The sequence below is a fragment of the Eleutherodactylus coqui genome, chromosome 3 (genome assembly GCF_035609145.1).
Source record: "Eleutherodactylus coqui strain aEleCoq1 chromosome 3, aEleCoq1.hap1, whole genome shotgun sequence".
In the NCBI taxonomy this organism is placed as follows: domain Eukaryota; kingdom Metazoa; phylum Chordata; class Amphibia; order Anura; family Eleutherodactylidae; genus Eleutherodactylus; species Eleutherodactylus coqui.
In genome coordinates, this window is record NC_089839.1 from 238,377,116 (window position 1) to 238,402,834 (window position 25,719).

General features: G+C 45.0%; 1 protein-coding gene across 3 annotated transcripts in view; it reads left to right on the forward strand.

Annotated features, from left to right (window-relative positions):
* LOC136621574 (complement factor H-like) overlaps positions 1-25,719 on the forward strand; it is a 1,208,893-nt gene that overhangs the window by 997,934 nt on the left and 185,240 nt on the right. For 2 of the 3 annotated variants that reach the window (XM_066597135.1, XM_066597136.1), the window contains 2 exons: positions 8,580-8,744; positions 18,235-18,288. In XM_066597135.1, the coding sequence (XP_066453232.1) occupies positions 8,580-8,744; positions 18,235-18,288 (219 nt within the window). The remainder of the gene's footprint in view (positions 1-8,579; positions 8,745-18,234; positions 18,289-25,719) is intronic. The other variant, XM_066597131.1, reaches the window with a different exon arrangement.

Sequence of the window (25,719 nt, forward strand, 5' to 3'; positions counted from 1 at the left end):
AAATTTCATAAAGAGACAAGCCTGTTTTCTTGGTAGGGACATATCTTACAGAGAAGAGGGCCAAAGGCAAACACTCAGTCCAGGGTTTGTCAGTCTCCCTCATGGCCTTCTGTATTTTTAATTTCAGGGTGCCATTCAGCCTTTCCACCTTACCACTACTCTGTGGGTGGTATGGAGTGTGAAAGGCCTGAGTGATGCCCAAAGCTGACATTATGTGTTTCATTATCTCTCCTGTGAAGTAGGTACCTCTATCTGATTCAATCACCTCAGGTACCCCATATCTACAAATTATCTCATTCATCAGTTTCTTTGCGGTCACATGGGCAGTTGCCTCACACCACCCCGAGAACATGTCCACACATACCAACACAAATTCATACTTGCCTTTGCGGGGCAGTTGAATGTAGTCAATTTGCAGTCTCTGAAACGGGTAGAGTGGTCAAGGTGCGTGCTTCTGGGGTACTTTGACTTTTTGCCCAGGATTGCTTTACGGCACAAATCATGCAAAATTGGACAAATGATGCAGCAGCTACAGAAAAACCAGGGGCCAACCAGAATTTCTCTAACGTTGCGACCATTGCTGTTCTTGATAGATGCGTTCTTCCATGAATCAGCTGGGCCATCATAGGGAACAAGGCACGTGGGAGGCAAGTTCTGGTAACAGTTCTCCATATGCCGTCATCTTCCTTGGCCCCAGCTTTCGTCCACTTGTCTTTTTCTTATTTGCTGGCTTGTATTGAGAAAGTCTTAATAATGTCCATATCAGATGAAACAGGTTTCCCTGTGTCTGCTTTAGAACAAAATGTCTCTGTATTTGCATCAGAACAAAATGTCTCTCTTGTGACTGGGTCGGGGTCTGTATGCTGCGTAGCAAAAAAACCCTTTTCTTCTTTCTTTTCCATGGTTGTATCTTATCTGGCCATAGCAGGGCCTCAATTAATTCTTTCACTGCAGCACCATTTCTTAATAGGTTGTCCAGTAAAAGTTAAAAATTGTCTGGCCTTCCATATGGGGCCGTAATCATGAGCAATGCCGAAAGCATACCTGGAGTCAGTGTACATATTAGCTGTCTTACCTGTGGCCACTCTACATGCTTCTGTGAGTGCTTTTAATTCCACTTCTTGTGCTGAGACATGCGGAGGCAGAGACTCTGCTTTTACCGTGTCATGTTGTATTACGACTGCATAACCGGAGTGGAATCAGCCATCTTCACCCTGATAGCAAGAACCATCTACAAAAAGTTCAAAATCAGGATTATCTAATGGTTTTTCAACAACATTTTCAAAACCTGCAGTTTCTTGTTGCATCAATTCTATGCAATCATGCTCGTGTGTGTCATCATCAAATGTGTCATCATTGATTTTTGTATTTTCCCCTTCTCCCCCTCCTTCCTCCCCCCTTTTGGAATCCAGATAATCCACTGGCAATAGAATAGCCGGATTCAAGGTAGTAGGCATGAGGAGTGCACATTGCAAGCAGATCTGTCTGGCTGAATAGTAGGCCACAGACTGTGGCCTGCCACTATGTTGTTGGCAAAGTACTGCTGTAGTATGCCCAGACAGTTCTATACAGTAAAGTCGGAAAGGAAGTTGATAGTTGGGTAGACCAAGTGCAGGAGAAGAAGTGATAGCTTGTTTTAGCAAATGAAAGTTAGTGATTGCTTCTTCAGACAAAGTGAAGGGAGTGGTTTTTAGACAGTCATAGAGTGGTTGCATAAGTAGCGATGCCGAACGTAACCAAGGCCTGCAGAATATTACAAGACCTAAAAATGTTCGAAGCTTTGCAGCAGAATTTGAGAGAGGCAAATTTTGAATAGCCTTTTTTCCTTTCTTCCATCAAATGCCTGGTTCCTTATAACAGGCAGTGACCAAGATTTCCTTCCACTTACAGAACTAAAGCTTGTCTTTTAAAGCTTTACATCTATTATCTGCTAGCAAATGGAGCAGTAAGATTGATGCCTGCTGGCAAATTTGGAGAATGTCAGCACATAGTAACAAATCATCCACATATTGTAGCAAGACCACCCCTTATGGCCAGGGCCAGGGCTGCAGAAAAGTTTGTAGGACCTGTGTGTACATATTTGGAGCATTCTGCGCTCCTTGTGGCAGAACTGTCCAAGTGTACTGTTTTCCCCTGAAAGTGAATGCAAAGAGATATTGTGAATCAGGGTGCAATGCAACTGACATAAAGACTGACATAAATTGCTAAGGTCAATCACTGTAAAATAGGTGGCGCTAGCGGGTACTTGTGCCCTGAGGCTTTTCCTTTAAAACCCCTGTCTCTGCATTATCATGACAGCTCTAGGGTTTGTAACCCGTTCAGATCTTTCATTTAATTCTATTCCTTTTTCTGCCTGCAACAGATTCTTATATTCAGTCTGCCGCCATTTAGGCTTGCATTCCTGTAATTTCTTGCGAATGGAGGGTTTAAGACCTTCCACAAAAGATAATGCTAACACAGAAGTCCCAATGTGACCTTCAGTTATGCCGCTATACCCAAGGTCTGCCCACCACTTATATCATTTTGCTGCAAAGGTCTCTTTTCCTGCATCACAGTAAACAGGGAAAGGGAAGATTCCCGTAGCCTTTCACTAGCCCACTTTTGGAGACCCTCACAGTATTCTTTTTCCGGACTGTATACTTTTTTCTATCTCTATAGACTGTACCATTTAAATCCACTGCTTCATTAATGATTTTCCCGTAGCAGCTTCTCTAGATTTGATTCTGCTATACCTTATTAGTAATCACAGGGTAAAGTCCTTTGGGCATAGGGGCCAAAGGTTCTTCACCTGCTTCCAGACGCGCTGAGAAAAAAAGTTATTGCTGTGCTTTTTAGACAGTCTGCCCGGACCACAGACAACACAAACGTCTCTTCTATCATGGATTTCTACAGTTTACAGCCCACAAGTCCAGTAAGGACCCTTTTCCTCTGTGGGTAACTTTTTATTAGAATCATAGGCTGGTGGATTTTGTATTTTAAGAGCGTAATACTTTATACCTTTGTACTCTTTTTATTGATAACTTATATCTTCACCTGTTTCACTTATCCCATACATGTTTATAGCTGTATATATATATATATATATATATATATATATATATATATATATATATATATATATAAAATCCCATACATGTTTATAGCTATCCATCCCCCCTGGTAATTCCTGAATTCTTCCCAAAAGGAAGATTTAAGAATTCCAGCTTCTCCTAAACCTGCCGTTCTTAGCAACTGAATACATCTACATTTTCATTCGCCCTTTGTCCCTTTGTCCTTTTTCTATTTTCCTAGCGGTCTTCCATTACCGCTATTTTGGGTGTGTTTCCCGTTTTTATTTTTGCCTGTACTTCCTCCCGCTTTCTATTCCTCTGGCCTTAATTCCCCGACCAAGATATATATATATATATATATATATATATATATATATATATATATATATATATATATAGTCTATATAAAATTGCCTTTTTGCTATTTTTATTTCCCAAGGCGCAGTTTAAAGGGGATCTTTGTAACAAAGCACTTTTTAAAACTCTTCCTGTCTACAGGATTCCGTAATCATACACACCCAAGTTAAGAGGACAAAGTACAGTAGTAAGCTTAGCAGCGCTCTAGTATATGCTGAAGGGAATCATTATAAAACACAAAACATAGGACGCAACATTCTCACTCGCCAAAATGACATACCAGATCCTTTTTACAGGTTCTTTGAAAATCAGGCTTTTAAAAGAGATAAAAACACTTACCCACTTAGCTCCGGACGGAAAGAGGAGAATTTTTCAGAAAAGCACAGATTTTATGGTAAGATAAAAAAAAAAATCATACTTTTTTACAGCGCTGTTTTTAAATCTGTGGTTTCCTGGTATCCTCGCTCCTCACTGCTAGGTCCGGGGTCCAAGGGGAAAGATTTCTGCCTTGATAAGGATTTCTGCACCAAGTTTGTTAGGGAAAAACTCCCGTTAGTATGTCATCCGGCGTCCAAATTGAAATGAGTACTCATCATGGTTTAAGTAATACCGATCAGCAGGAAGAGAGACAACATGCACAGCTGCATTGAGTGTACAATTCATCTACTTTGATTTTATTACCGTTACAAGAGGTCTTTTATAGACCTATCATATAATTAAAGTGACGTTGATTCTGAGCCAAACATTACATATTTAGTTTACATCATTCAATAATGCCACATGTTCAATCAAAGTCCATCATGATACCTAACATTTTCCATTCTTCAGCGATTCTGTTTTCTTCCTTATACGTGTCTAAACATCATAATGATTTAGCTATTTGTGTGTTTACTTTTTATGGCTTTATTTTAAGGTAAATTTATTGGTTATCAATCTGTAGCTCTCTCTCTTATCAATCTTATCTCTGTACTTTCAACCATCGCCTGACTAGTCACCAGTTATGGTTCATTGCTGGTTAAGTCAAGCTGACATTCTACCAAGGCCTAAAACTTATACAAGAAATGATTTCTCTGAAACAGGAGAATCTAAAATAATATCACAAAAGCTGGGGTCCTGGGTAATTTCCCCCACATAGTCTGAAGATTGTGCTGGCCATCTTGGATGGCCAATAACAGAACCTTGAACTGGCGGATCAGAGGGACGGCAGAGATGAACAACTGCAGGTATTATACACCCTTTGGCCTTAGTCAGACGGGCGTTTTTTGCCGCGATTTGCGGATCGCATGACGGATGCGCATCCGCAAATCGCGTGACCGGTGCGCGCAAGTCGCCCGCAAATCGCCCGAAAATCTGCTCCTAGCCGCGTTTCATTAGAAACGGGCCGGAGCTGTCCAGCGCATTGCATTCAATGGAGACGGCAATACAGCCGTCTCCATTGAAAGCAATGCGCTGCGGGCGAGCCCGGGATGAATTGTCGGTAAGGGCTTAAATATTTAAGCCCTTACCTGCAATCCATCCTAAAATGTGTTAAAATAAAAAAAAATTGCATTCTCACCTTCTGCCTGCAGCTCCGGGCAGCCGTCCTGCAGTGGGTGTGAAGGGGGTGTGAGTCAGACCTGCCCCCTGATTGGCTCAGCGCTGAGCCAATCAGAGGCATGCCTCACTCACACCCATTCATGAATTCATGAATGGATGTGAGTCAGACCTGCCCCTGATTGGCTCAGCGCTGAGAGGCAGCAGTCACTCACCCATTCATGAATTCATGAATGGGTGTGTGAGTGAAACCGGCCTCTGATTGGTCAGGCTGTGACCAATCAGAGCAGATCATTCAGCAGGCGGGGATTTTAAAGCCCCGCCGGCTGAATAGTGCCGAGAAGCAGTTCAGGAGAACTGACAGCGGCCGCGGCTGGACTCCGGCTGCAGCGGAAAGGTGAGTATACAATTTTTTTTTATTTTAACACATTTTAGCATGAATTGCAGGGAAGGGTTTATATATTTAACCCCTTCCCGACAATTAACCCCGCGCACGCCGGCAGCCCATTGCTTTCAATGGAGCGGCTGTATTGCCGCTCCATTGAATTCAATGGGCAAACATCGTTCTTCTCTGCCACAGCTGTTACAGCTGTGGCAGAGAAGAATGATTTGTCTTCTATATGTTCTCAATGGGGTCGGCGCTGCTGCCGCCGGCCCCATTGAGCGCATATACAGAAGCGAACAGGAATCGCAGATCGCAGATAGGTGCGATCTGCGATTTTTTGTTCTATAATTTTTCGGACGAGCGCATAAAAAGCGCACATGTGTCCGATACCATTGCGAAGCAATGGTTTTAAAAAATCGCCGGACGCATGCGCATGCGCAAATCGCGGCAAAAAACGCCCGTCTGACTAAGCCCTTTCCCTCTGCTTCCAGAACAGAATTTCCCCAAACTGCAGGGTGGCTTTAACCCCCTAAGGACACAGCCCTTTTTTCCCCATTTTGGTTTTTTCCTCCTCCCTTTTAAAAAATCGTAACTCTTTTATTTATCCATCGACGTAGCTGTTTGAGGGCTTGTTTTTTATGCAACGAGTTGTACTTTTCAATAGCATTATTTAATGAACCATATAATGTACTGAAAAAAGTGAATTAAAATGAAAAAAATGACTTTCCGCCATCTTTCAGTGCGTCTTGTTTCTGCAGAGTATAAACTGCAACAAAAATGACATGATAACTTTATTTTATGGGTCAGTATGATTACTATAATACCAAACTTCTATTTTTTTTTTGCTATACTACTTTTATTTTTTTTCAGACATTTAATTTTTTAAAAATTATTTTCTTCTGCCATTTTCTGCGCTCAATAACTTTTTTATTTTTCCATCAACATAGTTGAAAGAGGGCTCAATTTTTGCGATACATCCTGTAGTTTATGTAGGTACCATTTTGGAATACACACAACAGTTTGATGTTTTTTTTCTGGGAGACAGGATGACCAAAAAAGTCAATTTCTGTTGTTTGTTCTTTCTTTTTTTTTGAACGATATTCACCGTGCGGGGTAAATAATGCATTACTTTGATAGATCAGACTTTTATGGATGCAGTGATACCAAATATGTATTTTTATTTTATGATTTATATTAATTTATTATCAATATGGCAAAAGGGGGGTGATTTAAACTTTTATAATTTTTTTTTTACTTTCTTTTTTAGCCCCCTTAGCCTAGGTTCACACTGGGCGGATTGCCATTGGAAATCTCGCGGTTTGGCCGCAGCAAAAATCGCGAGATCTCCGCCGGCTTTGAAGCGGTCCGGCCGCTCGCTCTTCCGCTGCGGCCGGCGCTCCCATAGGTCGCAGCCGCGGTTTCAACCGGATTTACCGCAGCGGATTAGCCGTCCCGTGTGGACGAGGTTTCTGAGAAACCTCGTCCACATGGCTGGCTAATCCCGAGATTAGCGGCCGCGGGCGGATCTGCTGCGGCAGGACCGCGGCAAATCCGCCCTGTGTGAACCTAGCCTTAGGGGACCACAACTTGTTATGCTTTGATTGCTCCTGCAGTATGATGTAATGCCACAGCATTACATCATATGGCAATCTGACAGGCAGTCTTATCAAGCCGCTCCATAGGGGCAGCTTGATAGGCAGTCTGCTAAGGCAGCCCTGGGGCCTTTCAGAAGGCTCCTTACTGCCATGACACCCGTAGGGCTCCCTGCGATCTCATTGCGGAGGGTGGGGGAAATGACAGCAGTATTTAAAGGATTAATAATGGCGATCAGCCGTGTGGTTGATTGCAGCTATTACCCACCGGTGTCAGCTGTAATGAACAACTGATGCCCACGCTATGTTTCGACAGACAGAGTCAAGACTCTATCAGTCGAAACGTTGCCTGTATTTTTAAACATGGAGCAATAAAGATCAGTTTTTATTAAATTCACCATTGTTGCTGCCACTTCATGCAACTTCCTAATAAAGTATTGTGTCCTCTCCTGTGTAATATTTCTTAAGCATCTTTTTTAGCTCTGCATTGTATTATTCTTCTGTTATTCATATTAGTAATTAATGTAAAAATTAGCATCTGGGTCTTACCAATTGGGGTACATCCCTACACACTGACACTTCCCAATCAGCGCTAACAGTGTCAGACTATATAGGGACACTTCTTTGACTACAAGAAAACTAAGGGACCTTTCACAGAATTGTCCTCAGGACGGAGTGCAAATGTTTATTTCGTTAATAAATTCAGATTTTTTTGCGTTTTTAACTGCAGAATGTGTCTGCAGAACGTATTGCATTTTAAAAATATATCTCCTGTATCTTAGAAATCTGCAGCAACAATCCCATGAGAAGTCCTTAACCCCTTATGAACCACACTCTTTTTAGAGATTTTACCCATGTGGTGGCTTTACTGCACTTTTTTTTTCTGCAGCTACAAAATTATTTTTGTACCCCCCACCCCCATCTCCCTCATGACAGATAATTTATTATAATTATTATAATAACTTATTATATCTTTTTTCACTGACTTTTTTTTCGTTTTTTTTAAATTTTATTTGGAATAAAAAGCTAAATTAAAAGATTCAGTTAGATTATAGTTTATTTTTAAAATTAGTAAATTTATGCTAAACTAAATACAGGAATGTGTTCCTCATTTTGTTTCTGATGTTTTGATATATAATTTGCATAGTTTTTTATTACAGGATGCATATAGCTACCCTTTGGTTGGCATTGGCGATGGGTCATTTATTTTCTTTTTTTATGTATATATATTTTTATTGTATTCCTATTTATTTAAACTTATTTTTATAACTATTTTTTTTACATCTATATCCTCTAAGGCATCTATGCTATGACCCTGTAGCTCTATTGTACATGGGGCGCCCAATAGTCACATGATTGTCACACTTCTGCTTTCTCTCTACACTACATAGCGTTCTTTAAGTGTCCTCTGTGAAAGGTCCCTTTCCCCAGTTGTTAATTCAGTGATAAATTTCTAGGAGGAATAACAGAGAACAACAAAATGCAGAGTTATAAGAAGAGGCGCTCTAGAATTATTATTTTATGGGGACTACAAGTATCCACTAAAGCAGACACACCAGGAGTGGTGACTGAATAAAGTATATTATATTTTAGCATTTTGTAAATGTAAGTTTTCACACAATACAGATGCATAAAAATACTGTAAAGCATTTTTTTTTGCAGTAATTATATGTACAATACCTGAGGACGCTAATCTTATAAGGAAACCAACAAAGCCATCTTACAAAGAGAATGAAAGAGTTATACTTAGCTGTGGGGGAAAGAAAAGATCCAGCAGAACTACTTGTACTAAAGATGGCTGGAACCCACCCTTACCAACTTGTGAAGGTCTGTATGTCTGTCATTAATTCATTTTGTCTGTTTTTTTTACTATTGTATGAACAACTTAATCACCACATCATAATTTTTGGGCATATAAATTGACCTGAATTGCAGAATTTTAAATCTACAGCATGTCAAATTCTATTGTGGATTTGTACCGCTTGCAATGTACCAGGTGATCCTACACCAAAATATAGGCAGATTTCCAGCAGATCTTTCCCATCTCTGGTATATACAATCTACGACCTCATGCGATATAGCCTATACTCCATGCAATGGAGCTGACGGGAAACGTTTGGCAAACCACTTTCTATGATGTGTTATGTATCTTAAACATGGCAAATCAATTCTATCATTTCTAGAGCTTATAACATCCTGGAAACCTTTAAATTAGCAAATTTTCAGTAGCCATTCAGCAATTTAAACCTATTAGACAGGTTCAAATTCATGTTGTCAAAAAGTAGCTTATGTTTGCAATACATACATACCCATAGAGAACAATAGCGCTCTATAACGTATACTACGCTGCTAAATAAAACATGCTGCAATCTTTTTTATGCGCCTATTATACGCTATGAATATACTCAAGTGTCAGTGGAACAGTGAAAATTAATGTATTTGAATTGCTGCGATGTACCGTGTATTATATGCACGTACATTACGTGCGTAATACAGAATTCAAATGCATTGTTGCAGCGGGAGGCCGGCTATCACTGACAGCCGGCTTCCACTGCGGGATATAGCGAGATCAGTCATGATGCGCTATCTCTATGACGTAAGAGTACGTCATTTTGCGGGAAGTACCACCCTGCCATGACGTACCCTTACATCATGGGGCGGGAAGGGTTTATTAAAATTAATACATAGGGATATATTTATGACAGGATTTACACCAGTTTCTGGCATAAATAAGTTGCAAATCTTTGTGTAAACATGTATTTGCACAAGAGTGTGCAACCTTTTTTCTGTGCTGAGCTTGTAGTGAATGGGCATGGCTCGGACTGCCAGATTTATGTACAATTTACACCAGAAACTGGCATAAATTATGCCAGAAATGTATGCCATGTCAGACCTGCTGTACATGTCACAAAAGGCGCAGAGGTGCTGTGATGTGCTGAACACATAAAGAGGTGTATGCCTATTCATTTATTCAGCGCATTGTGCGCCAGGGAAGTGATTCAATGTCTCGCACAGGAAATGCTGGACTTCGTAAATTTAACCCATAACTTCTCATGTGAGCACAAGTAAATATATACACGCCCAAAAGTAGAATAAAGCTTCTCAGACTGAAAGTATAGAATATTGGCCAATATCTTTACTACTAGAGCTTCTCTTATATGGCATGTATGTTATCATGACATGTTTCATGTTAGCAGTTGCTACATCTATAATTCCCTGCTCCACTACAGATGGCCCCTGGTTTAAATTAAAATTCACATAATTCTACGTTAAATCACATCTGATATCTGCAAGGTTAATATAGAGCTTTATCAAGCCTCATGAAACACAAAACATACAAAAAAACTCCACATTTTTAACCCCTTTCCGCTCCATGATGTATAGGTACGTCATGGAGCCGCGGGGTATGTATGAAGAGTGGTTGCGGGGCAGCGTTAGGAGTTATTTTAGGCTTCAAGAACCCCAACGGTCCTTCTTAGGGCCACATCTAACCGTGTGCAGTAGTGTGGAGGCTGCTTTTTGCAGTGTTGCACATTTTTTTTTTTTTTGTATATCGGCCGTGAAGAGCATTGCATCCTGCAGTAATTTTACATTGTCCAGGGCCAGTAGTGGTGAGGCAGGGACAGAAGACATATTTAGTGTATATAGGCAGTGGGCCTTTCCAAAAACATTTGGGAAAAAAAATCTATTTGGGCTGCCTGTGACCGTCCTCAGTGTACTGTGTCTCTGCTGGGGGTAGTTGTCCTAATTCATACAAGCCAGTGTTACAGCAGGCTTGCGCAAAATTCTTTCCTGCCTCTGTGTTGCCTCTTACATCACCGCTGTATTCCTGTTCACAAGTGTACTGGGTCTCTGCTGGGGGTAGTTGTCCTAATTCATACGCAGCTAGCTAAGTGTTACAGCAGGCTTGCGCAAAATTCTTTCCTGCCTCTGTGTTGCCTCTTACATCACCGCTGTATTCCTGTCCACAAGTGTACTGGGTCTCTGCTGGGGGTAGTTGTCCTAATTCATACGCAGCCAGCTAAGTGTTACAGCAGGCTTGCGCAAAATTCTTTCCTGCCTCTGTGTTGCCTCTTACATCACCGCTGTATTCCTGTCCACAAGTGTACTGGGTCTCTGCTGGGGATAGTTGTCCTAATTCATACGCAGCCAGCTAAGTGTTACAGCAGGCTTGCGCAAAATTCTTTCCTGCCTCTGTGTTGCCTCTTACATCACCGCTGTATTCCTGTCCACAAGTGTACTGGGTCTCTGCTGGTGGTAGTTGTCCTAATTCATACGCAGCCAGCTAAGTGTTACAGCAGGCTTGCGCAAAATTCTTTCCTGCCCCTGTTGTGCATTCCGTAAGCGAAGTCAGCCTCCAACCACAGGCCAATAAGTGGCACATTTAATTACAGCGTTCTGTTTCTGCACTACTGGTAATACAGCATGCTGAGGGGTAGGGGTAGGCCTAGAGGACATGGACGCGGGCGGGGACGCGGAGGCCCAAGTCAGGGTGTGGGCCCATGCCGAGCCAGTGCGGTGGCCAGGGGTAGAGGCAGGGCCAGACCGAATAATCCACCAACTGTTTCCTAAAGCGCCCCCTCGCCATGCCACCCTGCAGAGGCCAAGGTGCTGGCATATGATGGCCAAGCACCCCACAAGGTGGGACGAAGGCCGTTCACTGCCTCTGGTTTGCACCACTGCCTCTCCCCCTTTGCCCCAACCTGCCACTGAGATCCAACCCCCCTCTGAGGACACAGACTCGAGTGTCTACCGGCCTGCACCCATACCCTCACCTCCACTGTCCTCGGCCCCATCCAGCAATGTCTCTCAGCGCAGCGCCCAGACGTCGCTAGCACAACTGTTTGAGCGCAAGCGCAAGTACGCCGCCACGCACCCGCACGCTCAAGCGTTAAACGTGCACATAGCCAAATTGATCAGTCTGGAGATGCTGCCGTATAGGCTTGTGGAAATGGAGGCTTTCAAAAGCATGATGGCGGCGGCGGCCCCGCGCTACTCGGTTCCCAGTCGCCACTACTTTTCCCTATGTGCCGTCCCAGCCCTGTACGACCACGTCTCCCGCAACATTGTCTGCGCTCTCACCAACGCGGTTACTGCCAAGGTCCACTTAACAACGGACACGTGGACAAGCACAGGCGGGCAGGGCCACTATGTCTCCCTGACGGTACATTGGGTGAATTTAGTGGAGGCTGGGACAGAGTCAGAGCCTGGGACCGCTCACGTCCTACCCACCCCCAGAATTGTGGGCCCCAGCTCGGTGCTGGTATCTGTGGCGGTGTATGCTTCCTCCACTAAACCACCCTCCTCCTCCTCCTCCTCCAACGCAACCTCTGTCTCGCAATCAAGATGTGTCAGCAGCAGCACGTCGCCAGCAGTCAGTGTCGCGCAGCGTGGCAGCACAGCGGTGGGCAAGCGTCAGCAGGCCGTGCTGAAACTACTCAGCTTAGGAGAGAAGAGGCACACGGCCCACGAACTGCTGTAGGGTCTGACTGAGCAGACCGACCGCTGGCTTTCGCCGCTGAGCCTCCAACCGGGCATGGTCGTGTGTGACAACGGCCGTAACCTGGTGGCGGCTCTGCAGCTCGGCAGCCTCACGCACGTGCCATGCCTGGCCCATGTCTTTAATTTGGTGGTTCAGCGCTTTCTGAAAAGCTACCCACACTTGTCATACCTGCTCCGAAAGGTGCGCCGGGTCAGCGCACATTTCCGCAAGTCCAAGACGGACGCTGCCACTCTGCGGACCCTGCAACATCGGTTTAATCTGCCAGTGCACCGACTGCTGTGCGATGTGCCCACACGGTGGAACTCTACGCTCCCCATGTTGGCCAGACAGTATGAGCAGCGTAGAGCTATAGTGGAATACCAACTCCAACATGGGCGGCGTAGTGGGAGTCAGCCTCCTCAATTCTTTACAGAAGAGTGGGCCTGGTTGGCAGCCATCTGCCAGGTCCTTGGAAAATTTGAGAAGTCTACCCAGGTGGTGAGCGGCGATGCTGCAATCATTAGCGTCACCATTCCTCTGCTATGCCTCTTGAGAAGTTCCCTGCAAAGCATAAAGGCAGACGCTTTGCGCTTGGAAACGGAGGCGAGGGAAGACAGTATGTCGCTGTATAGTCAGAGCACCCTCATGTCTATATCTCAGCGCGCTGAGGAGGAGGGGGAGGAGCATGAGGAGGAGGGGGAAGAGACAGCTTGGCCCACTGCTGAGGGTACCCATGCTGCTTGCCTATCATCCTTTCAGCGTGTATGGCCGGAGGAGAAGGAGGAGGCGGAGGATCCTGAAAGTGATCTTCCTAGTGAGGACAGCCATGTGTTGCGTACAGGTACCCTGGCACACATGGCTGACTTCATGTTAGGATGCCTTTCTCGAGACCCTCGCGTTACAAGCATTCTGGCCACTACGGATTACTGGGTGTACACACTGCTCGACCCACGGTATAAGGAGAACCTTTCCACTCTCATACCCGAAGAGGAAAGGGGTTCGAGAGTGATGCTATACCACAGAACCCTTGCGGACAAACTGATGGTAACATTCCCATCCGACAGCGCTAGTGGCAGAAGGTGCAGTTCCGAGGGCCAGGTAGCAGGGGAGGCGCAGAGATCAGGCAGCATGTACAGCGCAGGCAGGGGAACATTCTCCAAGGCCTTTGCCAGCTTTATGGCTCCCCAGCAAGACTGTGTCACCGCTCCCCAGTCAAGGCTGAGTTGGCGAGAGCACTGTAAAAGGATGGTGAGGGAGTACGTAGCCGATCGCACGACCATCCTCCGTGACACCTCTGCCCCCTACAACTACTGGGTGTCAAAGCTGAACACGTGGCCTGAACTCGCGCTGTATGCCCTGGGGGTGCTTGCTTGTCCTGCGGCTAGAGTCTTGTCAGAGAGGGTGTTTAGTGCGGCTAGGGGGAATCATCACGGATAAGCGTACCCGCCTGTCAACTGACAGTGCCGACAGGCTTACACTCATAAAGATGAACAAAGCCTGGATTTCCCCAGACTTTTCTTCACCAGCGGACAGCAGCGGTACCTAAAAAATACGTAGGCTGCACCCGCGGATGGAAGCATCATTCTCTATCACCATCAAATACGGGGACCTTTTAGCTTCATCAATCTGTGTATTATATTCATCCTCCTCCTCCTGCTCCTCCTCCTGAAACCTCACGTAATCACGCCGAACGGGCAATTTTTCTTAGGCCCACAAGGCTCAGTCATATGACTTTAGTAAGCAATGTTTATACGTTTCAATTCTCATTAAAGCGTTGAAACTTGCACCTGAACCAATTTTTATTTTAACTGGGCTGCCTACAGGCCTAGTTACAAATTAAGCCACATTAATCAAAGCGATAAATGGGTTTCACCTGCCCTCTTGGTTAGGCATGGGCAATTTTTCTGAGGTACATTAGTACTGTTGGTACACCAATTTTTTTGGGCCCTCGCCTACAGTGTAATCCTAGTAATTTTTATGGGCTTCGCCTGCACTCATGGTACAGCAAGGTGTGTGGGTTTGGCCCACACTTTTGCTACATAAACATAAATCTAACTGGGGCTTGTCTATACTGCAACTACTGAAATGTGAAAGAGACTGTTATCTCCCTAAACTGCTGCAACGGGAATGTTACTGTGGCCTGTCTTGACTGCTACTACTACTGAAATGGAACTAATACTGTGCTCCCCCTATACTGCTGCTTCGGAATTGTTACTGGGGCCTGTCTGGACTGCTGCTACTACTGAATTGGAACTAATACTGTGCTCCCCCGATAATGCTGCTAGTGATATTTTACTGGGGCCTGTCCCTAATGCTACCGCTGAAATGTTACTAATACTGGGCTCTGCCTATACCGCTGCTAATGCTATGTCACTGGGGTGTGGAAACGGAGGCTTCCCAAAGACATGATGGTGGCGAGGCCATTTCCCACCAACGCGGTTACTGTTAAGGTGCATATAACCACGAACACGTGGAGCTGACACGTAGTGCCTCAAAAACATCCCCCTCCTCCTCCAACTATGAAAACGTTCTTGGCAAATACCTTTGCATTGGTCCGTCTGGTTGCAGTCCAAGAATTTCACCTTTACCGACACAACAAGAGAGCGCCCCCACCATCCCCCCATCTCGACCCTCTTAATCCTGGCCACATTCCGAAAACAAACTAAATAAAACCGCGCTACTAGGTCCGCAGCCGCCACCACATTCCCACCAACGCGGTTACTGTTAAGGTACATATTACCACTCTGACTGGGGCATGCACTGTGGGCCGAAGCACACCTGTATTGTATGTGACGTTAGCTCTGCTGAGCAGGGCACTGCAATGGGATACGTTTATGTACCGCCGATGGGTTTCAGAGAGCCACCCATGCTTTGGGTCCACAGGGATTTCACATTAGGGATTTGTACCTGCCAGTGTCTATGTATTAAAAACCCCGGTCAGACTGGGGCATGCAGTGTGGGCCGAAGACCACCTGCATTTAATCGGACGTTACCTCAGCTGTGATGGGCAATGCAATGGGATATATTTATGTACCGCCGGTGCTTCCTGGGACCCACCCATGCTGTCGGTCCACATGGAGTTGTAACTGCATGTGTCCACTTCTAAACAACCCCAGTCTGACTGGGGCATGCAGTGTGGGCCGAAGCCCACCTGCATTAAACCTGACGTTACCTCAGCTGTGATGGGGAATGCAATGGGAAATATTTATGTACCGCCGGTGGGTTCCAGGGAGCCACCCATGCTGTGGGTCCACAGGGACTTCACATTAGGGAGTTGTACCTGCCAGTGTCTATGTATTAAAAACCCCGGTCAGACTGGGGCATGCAGTGTGGGCCGAAGACCACCTGCATTTAATCGGACGTTACCTCAGCTGTGAAGGGCAATGCAATGGGATATATTTATGTACCGCCGGTGGCTTTCTGGGACCCACCCATGCTGTTGGTCCACACGGAGTTGTAACTGCATGTGTCCACTTCTAAAGAACCCCAGTCTGACTGGGGCATGCAGTGTGGGCTGAAGCCCACCTGCATTAAACCTGACGTTACCTCAGGTGTGATGGGCAATGCAATGGGATATATTTATGTACCGCCGGTGGGTTCCAGGGGAGCCACCCATGCTGTGGGTGCACACGGAATTCCCATTGCGGAGTTGTACCTGCCTGTGACTATTTATAAAAAACCCCGGTCAGACTGGGGCATGCAGACACCTTGACAGAATGAATAGTGTGTGGCACATGGGTTCCCCATTGCTATGCCCACGTATGCAGTTGCTGATAGAGGTGGCACAGGATTGGATTTCTCATTGCTTCTGTACAGCATTGTGGGCTATCGCCCTGCCCCTTTTAAAGAGGGTCGCTGCCTGGCCGTGCTAACCCTCTGCAGTGTGTGCCTGCCGTTCCTCCTCATGGCAGACGCACTTATAAATAGACATGAGGGTGGTGTGGCTATGAGGCCAGCGTGTGGCATGAGTGCAGCTGAAGGCTGCGCAGGGACACTTTGGTGTGCGCTATGGACACTGGGTCGTGCGGGGGGGTTGGGCAGCATGTTACCCAGGAGAAGTGGCAGCGGAGTGTCATGCAGGCAGTGATTGTGCTTTGTTGGAGGTAGTGTGGTGCTTAGCTAAGGTATGCCTTGCTAATGAGGGTTTTTCAGAAGTAAAAATTGCTGGGAGGGGGGGGGGCACTCTTGCCGCTATTGTGGCTTAAAGGGGTTGTCCCGCGCCGAAACGTTTTGTTTTTTTTTTCAACCCCCCCCCCCCCCCCCCGTTCGGCGCGAGACAACCCCGATGCAGGGACGTAAAAAAAAAACCGCTCAGCGCTTACCTTAATCCCCGCGCTCCGGTGACTTCTATACTTACCAGTGAAGATGGCCGCCAGGATCCTCTTCCTCCGTGGACCGCAGCTCTTCTATGCGGTCCATTGCCGATTCCAGCCTCCTGATTGGCTGGAATCGGCACGTGACGGGGCGGAGCTACACGGAGCTACACGGAGCCCCATTGAAGAAAGCAGAAGACCCGGATTGCGCAAGCGCGGCTAATTTGGCCATCGGAGGCCGAAAATTAGTCGGCACCATGGAAACGAGGACGCCAGCAACGGAGCAGGTAAGTATAAAACTTTTGATAACTTCTGTATGGCTCATAATTAATGCACAATGTACATTACAAAGTGCATTAATATGGCCATACAGAAGTGTATAGACCCACTTGCTGCCGCGGGACAACCCCTTTAATAGTGGGACCTGGGAACTTGAGATGCAGCCCAACATGTAGCCCCTCGCCTGCCCTATCCGTTTCTGTGTCGTTCCCATCACTTTCTTGAATTGCCCAGATTTTCACAAATGAAAACCTTAGCGAGCATCGGCGATATACAAAAATGCTCGGGTCGCCCATTGACTTCAATGGGGTTCGTTACTCCAAACGAACCCTCGAGCATCGCGAAAAGTTTGTCTCGAGTAGCGAGCACCCAAGCATTTTGGTGCTCGCTCATCTCTATTCAGCAGGCAAAAAAACTAAAAAATTAGAAATGATAGGAGTTTTGTTACTTCCTATCTATGGTCTGTACACCACTAGCAGTATACTGCATAAAACCGATAACAGTATGCAGTATACAGCCGGGATGCTTGAGAAAAAATTTGTGTTCACTACTGCTCCCAGCCAGCCAAAATGCTGATGCACACAATGAGAGGAGTTGTAGTCCTAGAAAGGACTGTTGGGTTCTTGGAGCAAGGATCCCTGCCTAACCGCAATCTGTACCTTACACTATTGCTTTCCCTATAGCAGAAGCTCTATCCCTCAGCTCATGCAGCATGTGTGTGAGGCGAGCCTCAGGTGACCAAATTGTTTATACTTGGCGGTCACCTGATTAGCCCAGCCAGTCACTGCAATGGATGTACACAGGGTTGACATGTCACAGCAGGAAGTGGTAAAGCCTTCCCTGCATGTTTATTGGCTAAAAAATAGCGCTAAACATGCAGGGAGGGGAGATGAAATTTTCTCGAATACCGTGTGGTGCTCGCTCGAGTAACAAGCACCTTCAAGTATGTTGTTGCTCGGATGAGCATGCTCGCTCATCTCTAGTTATAACCTATTCTAGTGGTAGATCAATCCCCAGAAAACTAGCTCGTGGGTATCAAAACTTATAACTTTAACTTTGTGACAAGAGAAAAACCTTTGAAAACCAAATCAAATGTAATGCTATCTCTTTTAGGGTAAAATGCTTGGCATAAGCCCAAAAGAAGAATGCATGAGTCGACTTCCTTTAATTCGACTTCGTAGACAATGTATGGGAACACAGATTAGCTAGAGTCGCTAATTTGCTATTTCCTTGCCTTTTTTAGATCCTGACAAGCCTGATATCTCTGAACCATCAACTGATGACACTGAAAAGCCAGGTATGTTGTGAACATATTTCCAGTCCTATAATACTTTACATTTGACCAAACGTTCTTAAAAAATGACCAAATGACAAATCATACACATTTAGGAAATTGCAGGAACAATGAAGTTAAAGGGGTTGTCCCGCAGAAGCAAGTGCAGTTATACACTTCTGTATGGCCATATTAATGCACTTTGTAATATACATCGTGCATTAAATATTGGCCATACAGAAGTTATATACTTACCCCCTCCGATGCTGGCGTCCCCGTCTCCATGGCGACGACCAAACTTCTCCTCTGGTCGCCTGAACAGTCGCGCTTGCGCACTGAAGATTCCTCTTCTTGATGGTCCGGGCTCACGAGCTGCATCCTGGCTCCTCCCTCTTCTCCGCATCATCGCGTAGCTCCGCCTCCGTCACGTGGTGCCGATCAGCCAATGGGGTGGCTGGAATCGGCAGTGGAGCGCAGACTGCAGAAGAACATCCACGGTGCACCATGGGAGTAGACCCGCGGTGCACCGTGGGAGAAGACCAGCGGCAGCCATCTTGGACAGAAGATTTTTTAAAGTTGCTGAACGGGGATTCAGGTAAGGGAATTTTTTTTTTTAATAACACATGGCAGCGGTATTCCTTTACAGGTACTGGGGGACCGGGCAAAAAAAAATATTTCTCTCTAGGCGTGGGACAACCCCTTTAATTTCTCCAATTGCTATGTGACAAAATGGAGAGTGACATTGCAGTACAAAAATAACTGGTATGTCATTTTTTCCCCAATATTTTAATGTTGAAAAGTTCGGAGTATGAGCTGAGAATGGAGCCTTGGCTGTCGATAACAAATGAATGAATAAGCTGAATATTAGTAACCAAGTTTGCATCTTCAAACCATTACAATAGCAGCACAGTTTACCATGATAGACTATGGTCACATATTCCATTTTTTGCCAACATATTTGCCTGTCATTAAATTTTTTAAAAAGTCAGAAACTATAGCAAACCAGAATTTATGAATGGTTGTGTGACTGCTGCCTCTGATTGGCTCAGCGGGACCAATCAGATGAGAGGCAGCAGTCACTCACCCATTCATAAATTCATGAATGGGTGTGTGAGTGGAATCTGCCTCTGATTGGTCAGGCTGTGACCAATTAGAGGCAGCTCATTAAGCAGGCGGGGATTTTAAATCCCCGGCTGCTGAATACTACTCACAGCTGTTCAGAGCAGTTCAGGAGGACTGCCGCTGGCCACGCTGAACTCCGTCTGCCGGGACCAGGTGAGTATATATATATTTTTTATTTTTACACATTTCTGGATGAATTGCAGGGAAGGGCTTATATATTTAACCCCTTCCCAACAATTCATCCCGCGATCGCCGGCAGCCCATTGCTTTCAATGGAGCCAGCTGTATTGCCGGCTCCATTGAATTCAATGGGCTAACATCGTTCTGCCGGGACAAGGTGAGTATATTTTTTTTTAATTTTTACACATTTCTGGATGAATTGCAGGGAAGGGCTTATATATTTAAGCCCTACCCGACAATTCATCCCGCGATCGCCGGCAGCCCATTGCTTTCAATGGAGCCAGCTGTATTGCCGGCTCCATTGAATTCAATGGGCTAACATCCTTCTTCTCTGCCACAGTAGTTATAGCTGTGGCAGAGGAGAACGATCTTTATGCTGACAGTGCGGGGGGGGGGGGGGCCCACTCTTGCCGGTATTGTGGCTTAATAGTGGGACCTGTGAACTTGAGATGCAGCCCAACATGTAGCCCTCGCCTGCCCTATCTGTTTCTGTGTCGTTCCCATCACTTTCTTGAATTTCCCAGGTTTTCACAAATGAAAACCTTAGCGAGCATCGGCGATATACAAAAATGCTCGAGTCGCCCATTGACTTCAATGGGGTTCGTTACTCGAAACGAACTCTCGAGCATCACTGAAAGTTCGACTCGAGTAACGAGCACCCGAGCATTTTGGTGCTCGCTCATCTCTAGACCTAACCATCAATATAGAAAAAATTATTTCAGAACGCCTGAGAAAGCTTTCTGCGCTGTACTGCTAAATGTACTCAAATCACTCAGACAGTGGAAGATCTGATATTAAAGGGGTTGTCCCGCGGCAGCAAGTGGGTCTATACACTTCTGTATGGCCATATTAATGCACTTTGTAATGTACATTGTGCATTAATTATGAGCCATACAGAAGTTATAAGAAGTTTTTCACTTACCTGCTCCGTTGCTAGCGTCCTCGTTTCCATGGAGCCGACTAATTTTCGGCGTCTAATGGCCAAATTAGCCGCGCTTGCGCAATCCGGGTCTTCTTCTTTTATGAATGGAGTCGCTCGTGCCGGAGAGCGGCTCCGTGTAGCTCCGCCCCGTCACGTGCCGATTCCAGCCAATCAGGAGGCTGGAATCGGCAATGGACCGCACAGAAGCCCTGCGGTCCACCGAGGGTGAAGATCCCGGCGGCCATCTTCACCAGGTAAGTAAGAAGTCACCGGAGCGCGGGGATTCAGGTAAGCGCTGTGCGTTTTTTTTTTTTAAGTCCCTGCATCGGGGTTGTCTCGCGCCGAACGGGGAAGGGGGGGGGGGGTTGAAAAAAAAAAAAAAAAACATTTCGGCGCGGGACAACCCCTTTAATACATTTAACTCCTTCCCGCTCCTGGACGTACCTGGTACGTCATGGCAGCCTGGTACTTCCCGCAACATGACGTACCTGGTACGTCCTGGAGATAGCACGGGATCACATGTGATCCCGCGCTATCCCGCAGCGGGAGCCGGCTGTCAGTCACAGCCGGCGTCCCGCTCCAACAGCGGGGGGACATCGGAGATGCGCCCGCCGCTGTTAACCCCTTCCCTGCCGCGATCTAAGTAGATCGCGGCAGGGAAAGAGTTCACAGAGGGATCGCGATCCCTGTGTGTCTCCGGCCGGAACTCGCGATGTTATCGCGAGAGCCCGGCCTGTCACCATGGCAACAGGACGCCAGACACTGGCGTCCTGTATTGCCTGTGCCTATGCCTATAATCGCTGTACAAGCGATAAGGCATGGCAGAGCAGTAGCTCTACCATGCCTTATGACAGCGATCATAGGCACAGTGATGTAAGTCCCTCAGAGGGACTCAAATAGTATAAAAAAAAGAAAAGAAAAGTGTAAAAAAAAGAAAAATGTAAAAAAAAAAATGTAAAAAACCCCTTTTTTTATGCTTTTTCTAATATTAGCATAAAAAATGGGAAAAAAAACTAAAACCCCACATATTGGGAATTGACGCGTCCGTAACGACGTGTACAAAAAGTTGAACACGCTTTTTATTTTGTACGACAAAAAGCGTAAAAAAAACGCTAAAAAACAGAGGCAAAATGCTAAAACGCAAAAAATAAGCCCTTAAAGAGCTCCGTACATAGAAAAATAAAAAAGTTACAGGACTTTGAATGCAGCTATAGAGAAAAAAAAAAGATTTCCAAAAAAAGGGGGTTTTATTGCAAAATAGTGTAAAAACCTAAAAAAAAATATAACAATTTTGGTATCGTTGTTACCGTACCGACCCGCAGAAAAATTTTAGTGTGTCATTTATGCTGCATGATTAACGCTGTAAAAAAAAAAAAAAAATCTATGGCAGAATTGATGCGTTTTCTCTCCCTGTTATCATTAAAAAAAAAAAAAAAAAAAATTACGATATTGTCTATATACCCAAAAGTGGCACCGATAAAAACTACAGATCGTCACGCAAAAAACAAGCCCTTACACGGCCGCGTCCACCAAAAAATAAAAAAGTTATGGCTTTTGAAAAATGGAGATGGAAAAATACCAAAAAATCGCTTGGTCCTCAACGCCAAAATAGGCCATGTCATTAAGGGGTTAATGTCTTCATGTTTTTTTTGTTTTTTTTTAACATTCCTGACATTATGTGATAAAAAAAATCTAAAAACATTTAAATTCAGGTTAAAAATGTTGCTACTTTCTTGCTAGTGAAGGGCAGTGAGAACCCAATGGTGCAGGTTAGCTTTATAAACGCACCAGGTTTTTTTGCACCATATTTATGTGTTTTAAAAACCTTTACATGCTTATTTTGAAGTCTATAAGGAATGTATTACTTTGCGAGAAGACAATTAGCTTAATTGGAAATGGGCGTGGCCTAAAGGAAACACTGTGCATCAAAATTTTGGTGCAAAAAATGTTGTAATATAAGCCAACTAAAGTTATATTTACGCAGCTGAGAGTGAGTTGCGCCTGACATTGTATGGACACTTTGTCCATGAGCTGTGCAATATGTGGGAGACCACACATCTGCATTTTGTATCCTAGTGCAAAATAATGGGTTGCATTTTCGTGAATCTTGCAATGCACAAAACTTGCACAATTTTCTCACCTGTGTGAATGGACTTGTCACATTGTGCTCCTGGGACCTGTAGTTCTATGGGTTTCCAGGAGCACACTGCTGCAGGTGTGGTTGACTTGGCTGGTTAATAGTGTGAAGTTCTGCAGCCAGCCAATCACGATTACTAGAGGGTGCTCGCCATTTTGTCATTTATCTCTCAGAACTCTGGTACTTGGAGTCATGCATGTTCTGTTTGGTGTAGGTTCCATGCATGAGGTGATGGGTGGATTCCCTGTTTGTTTGATTTGAGTAGTGACTTGTTCAGTATTTGTTTATAGGTGTTCAGTAGAGATGAGCGAGCACCAAAATGCTCGAGTGCTCGTTACTCGAGTAGAACTTTCAGTGATGCTCGAGAGTTCGTTTCGAGTAACGAACCCCATTGAAGCCAATTGGCGACCGAGCATTTTTGTATATGACTGGTGCTCCGCTAAGGTTTTCATTTGTGAAAATCTTAGCAAATCACCAAAGTCATGTAAAAAACACAGAAATGGATAGGGCAGGTGAGGAGCAACATGCAGGGCTGCATTTCGGGCTCCGAGGTCTCACTATCAAGCCACAATAGTGGCAAGAGTGAGACCACCCCCCCCCCCCCACACTGTCAGCATAACGATCGTTCTCCTCTGCCGCAGCTGTAACAGCTGTGGCAGAGAAGAACGATGTTAGCCCATTGAATTCAATGGAGCCCGCAATACAGCCAGCTCCATTGAAAGCAATGGGCTGCCAGTGAGCGCGGGATGAATTTTCAGGAAGGGCTTAAAAATATAAGCCCTTACCTGAAAATCATCCTAAAATGTGTAAAAATAAAAAAATAAAATTATATCAGCATAAAGATCGTTCTCCTCTGCCACAGCTGTGGCAGAGAAGAACGATGTTAGCCCATTGAATTCAATGGAGCCGGCAATACAGCCAGCTCCATTGAAAGTAATGGGCTGCCGGCGAGCGCGGGATGAATTTTCGGGAAGGGCTTAAAAATATAAGCCCATACCTGAAAAAGAAAGATTTTAGTGTAAAAAAGAATAAAAATGCAGGCATTCTCTTCAATGGAGCCGCTGCTGCTGCCGGCGACTCCATTGAAGACAATGGTCCGCTGGCACACCTGAATTCTTTTTCAGGGAAGGGCTTTACATATAAGCCATTCCCTGGAAATGAATTAAAAGTGATTTAAAAAACAAAAAAAATAGATACTCACCTCCCTTCAGCTGGGGCACAGCCGCGTCTTCTCCTGCTGTCCCCTGCACTGTGGTGCTGAACTGCTGTCATTCAGCTGAGAGCTGCGCTGAGCCAATCAGAGGCAGCATTCACTCACCCATTCATGAATTCATGAATGGGTGTGAGTGAGATCTGCCTCTGATTGGTCAGGCTGTGACCAATCAGAGGCAGCTCATTCAGCAGGCGGGGATTTTAAATCCCCGGCTGCTGAATACTACAGAGAGCAGTTCAGGAGAACTGCCAGCTGGCCGCAGCTGAACTCCGTCTGCCGGGACCAGGTGAGTATATATATATTTTTAATTTTTACACATTTCTGGATGAATTGCAGGGAAGGGCTTATATGTTTAAGCCCTTCCCGAAAATTCATTGTGCGATCGCCGGCAGCCCATTGCTTTCAATGGGGCCGGCTGTATTGCCGGCTCCATTAAATTCAATGGGCTAACATCGTTCTGCCGGGACAAGGTGAGTATATTTTTTTTTTTTACTTTTTACACATTTTAGGATGATTTTCAGGTAAGGGCTTATATTTTTAAGCCCTTCCCGAAAATTCATCCCGCGCTAGCCGGCAGCCCATTGCTTTCAATGGTCAGTGCTCGTTTAATCGAGACGAGCACCGCGTGGTGCTCGTCTCGAGTAACGAGCATCTCGAGCACCCTAATACTCGAACGAGCATCAAGCTCGGACGAGTATGCTCGCTCATCTCTAGTGTTCAGACATCGGGTGTGAGCAATGTCTTGTTCTGTACAGGGTTATTTTATGTTGCAGTCACTTGGTGTAAACAAGGTCGTGTTCTGTGTATGTCTGGGAGACCCTCTCAAAAGTTGACATTTGGTAAGAAAATGAGTTTCTGAAAGTTTCTGGTGAATTGGATAACGTTAACCCGTGCCTCATCAACCTTGAAGTTATGATTTTTGAGAGTTTTTGTTTAAAAAAATCAGTTCTTCACCTATAAAATGAAAACTATTTGTCCTAGAAACCTGATCATGGTCTCATTTTATTGATAATGTTCTTGTCCACAAATATTACTTTAACCCTTTGTTAGGTGTGATTCGAAGATGCTAGTAAATATTTAGTGCTGGTCGTGTTCTGGATTCCCAAAATCGCTATTTCCTGAAAACATCTCACATTCATGGCTACATGCCATTATCTCTGATTTTAACCCCTTCCAGCTATAGGACGCACAATTACGTCCTGCAGGGTAAGGATATTTACGAAGACAGATCGCGGGGCGACCTCTCTTCATACAGCACAGGCACCAGCTGTTTATTACAGCTGGCACACGCGGGCAATAGCTGCAATCAGACGTGTGGCTGATCGGCGCTATTAACCCTTTAAACGCCAGTGTCAATTCGTACAGCGGCATTTAAATCCCCCAAACAATGTCCGCGAGTCTTGTACAGCCCCCCGGGGGACAAACAGTTTAAATCGCCCTCCCATATCTATAGTAAAAGAATCTAAATCCTTAAACAAAAATGCATATTTGTATTGCTGCGTCCATAAGTCAGATTTTTAAACTAATGTATTATTTACGCTGCATGGTAAATGTCGTCCGAAAAAAAAAATTAAGAACGCCAGAAATGCACTTTTTTTGTCACCCTGTTTCCCAGAAAAAATGCAAAAAAAGAGTCCTCTTACGCCTATGTCAATGGAAAAATTTTACATTTATTGTGCACAGAAGACGGCAGCTGAAAATAATTTAAAAAAATTATGTGTCTTAAATAAAAATAGTACAGCAAAAAAAAACTATATAAGTTTGGTATAGTATTTGTACTTTCCCATAGAATAAGGTTATCATGTCAATTTTGTTGCAGTTTGTGCGCTGTAGAAACAAGATGCACCGAAAGATGGCTGAATGTTGTTTTTTTTTTCATTT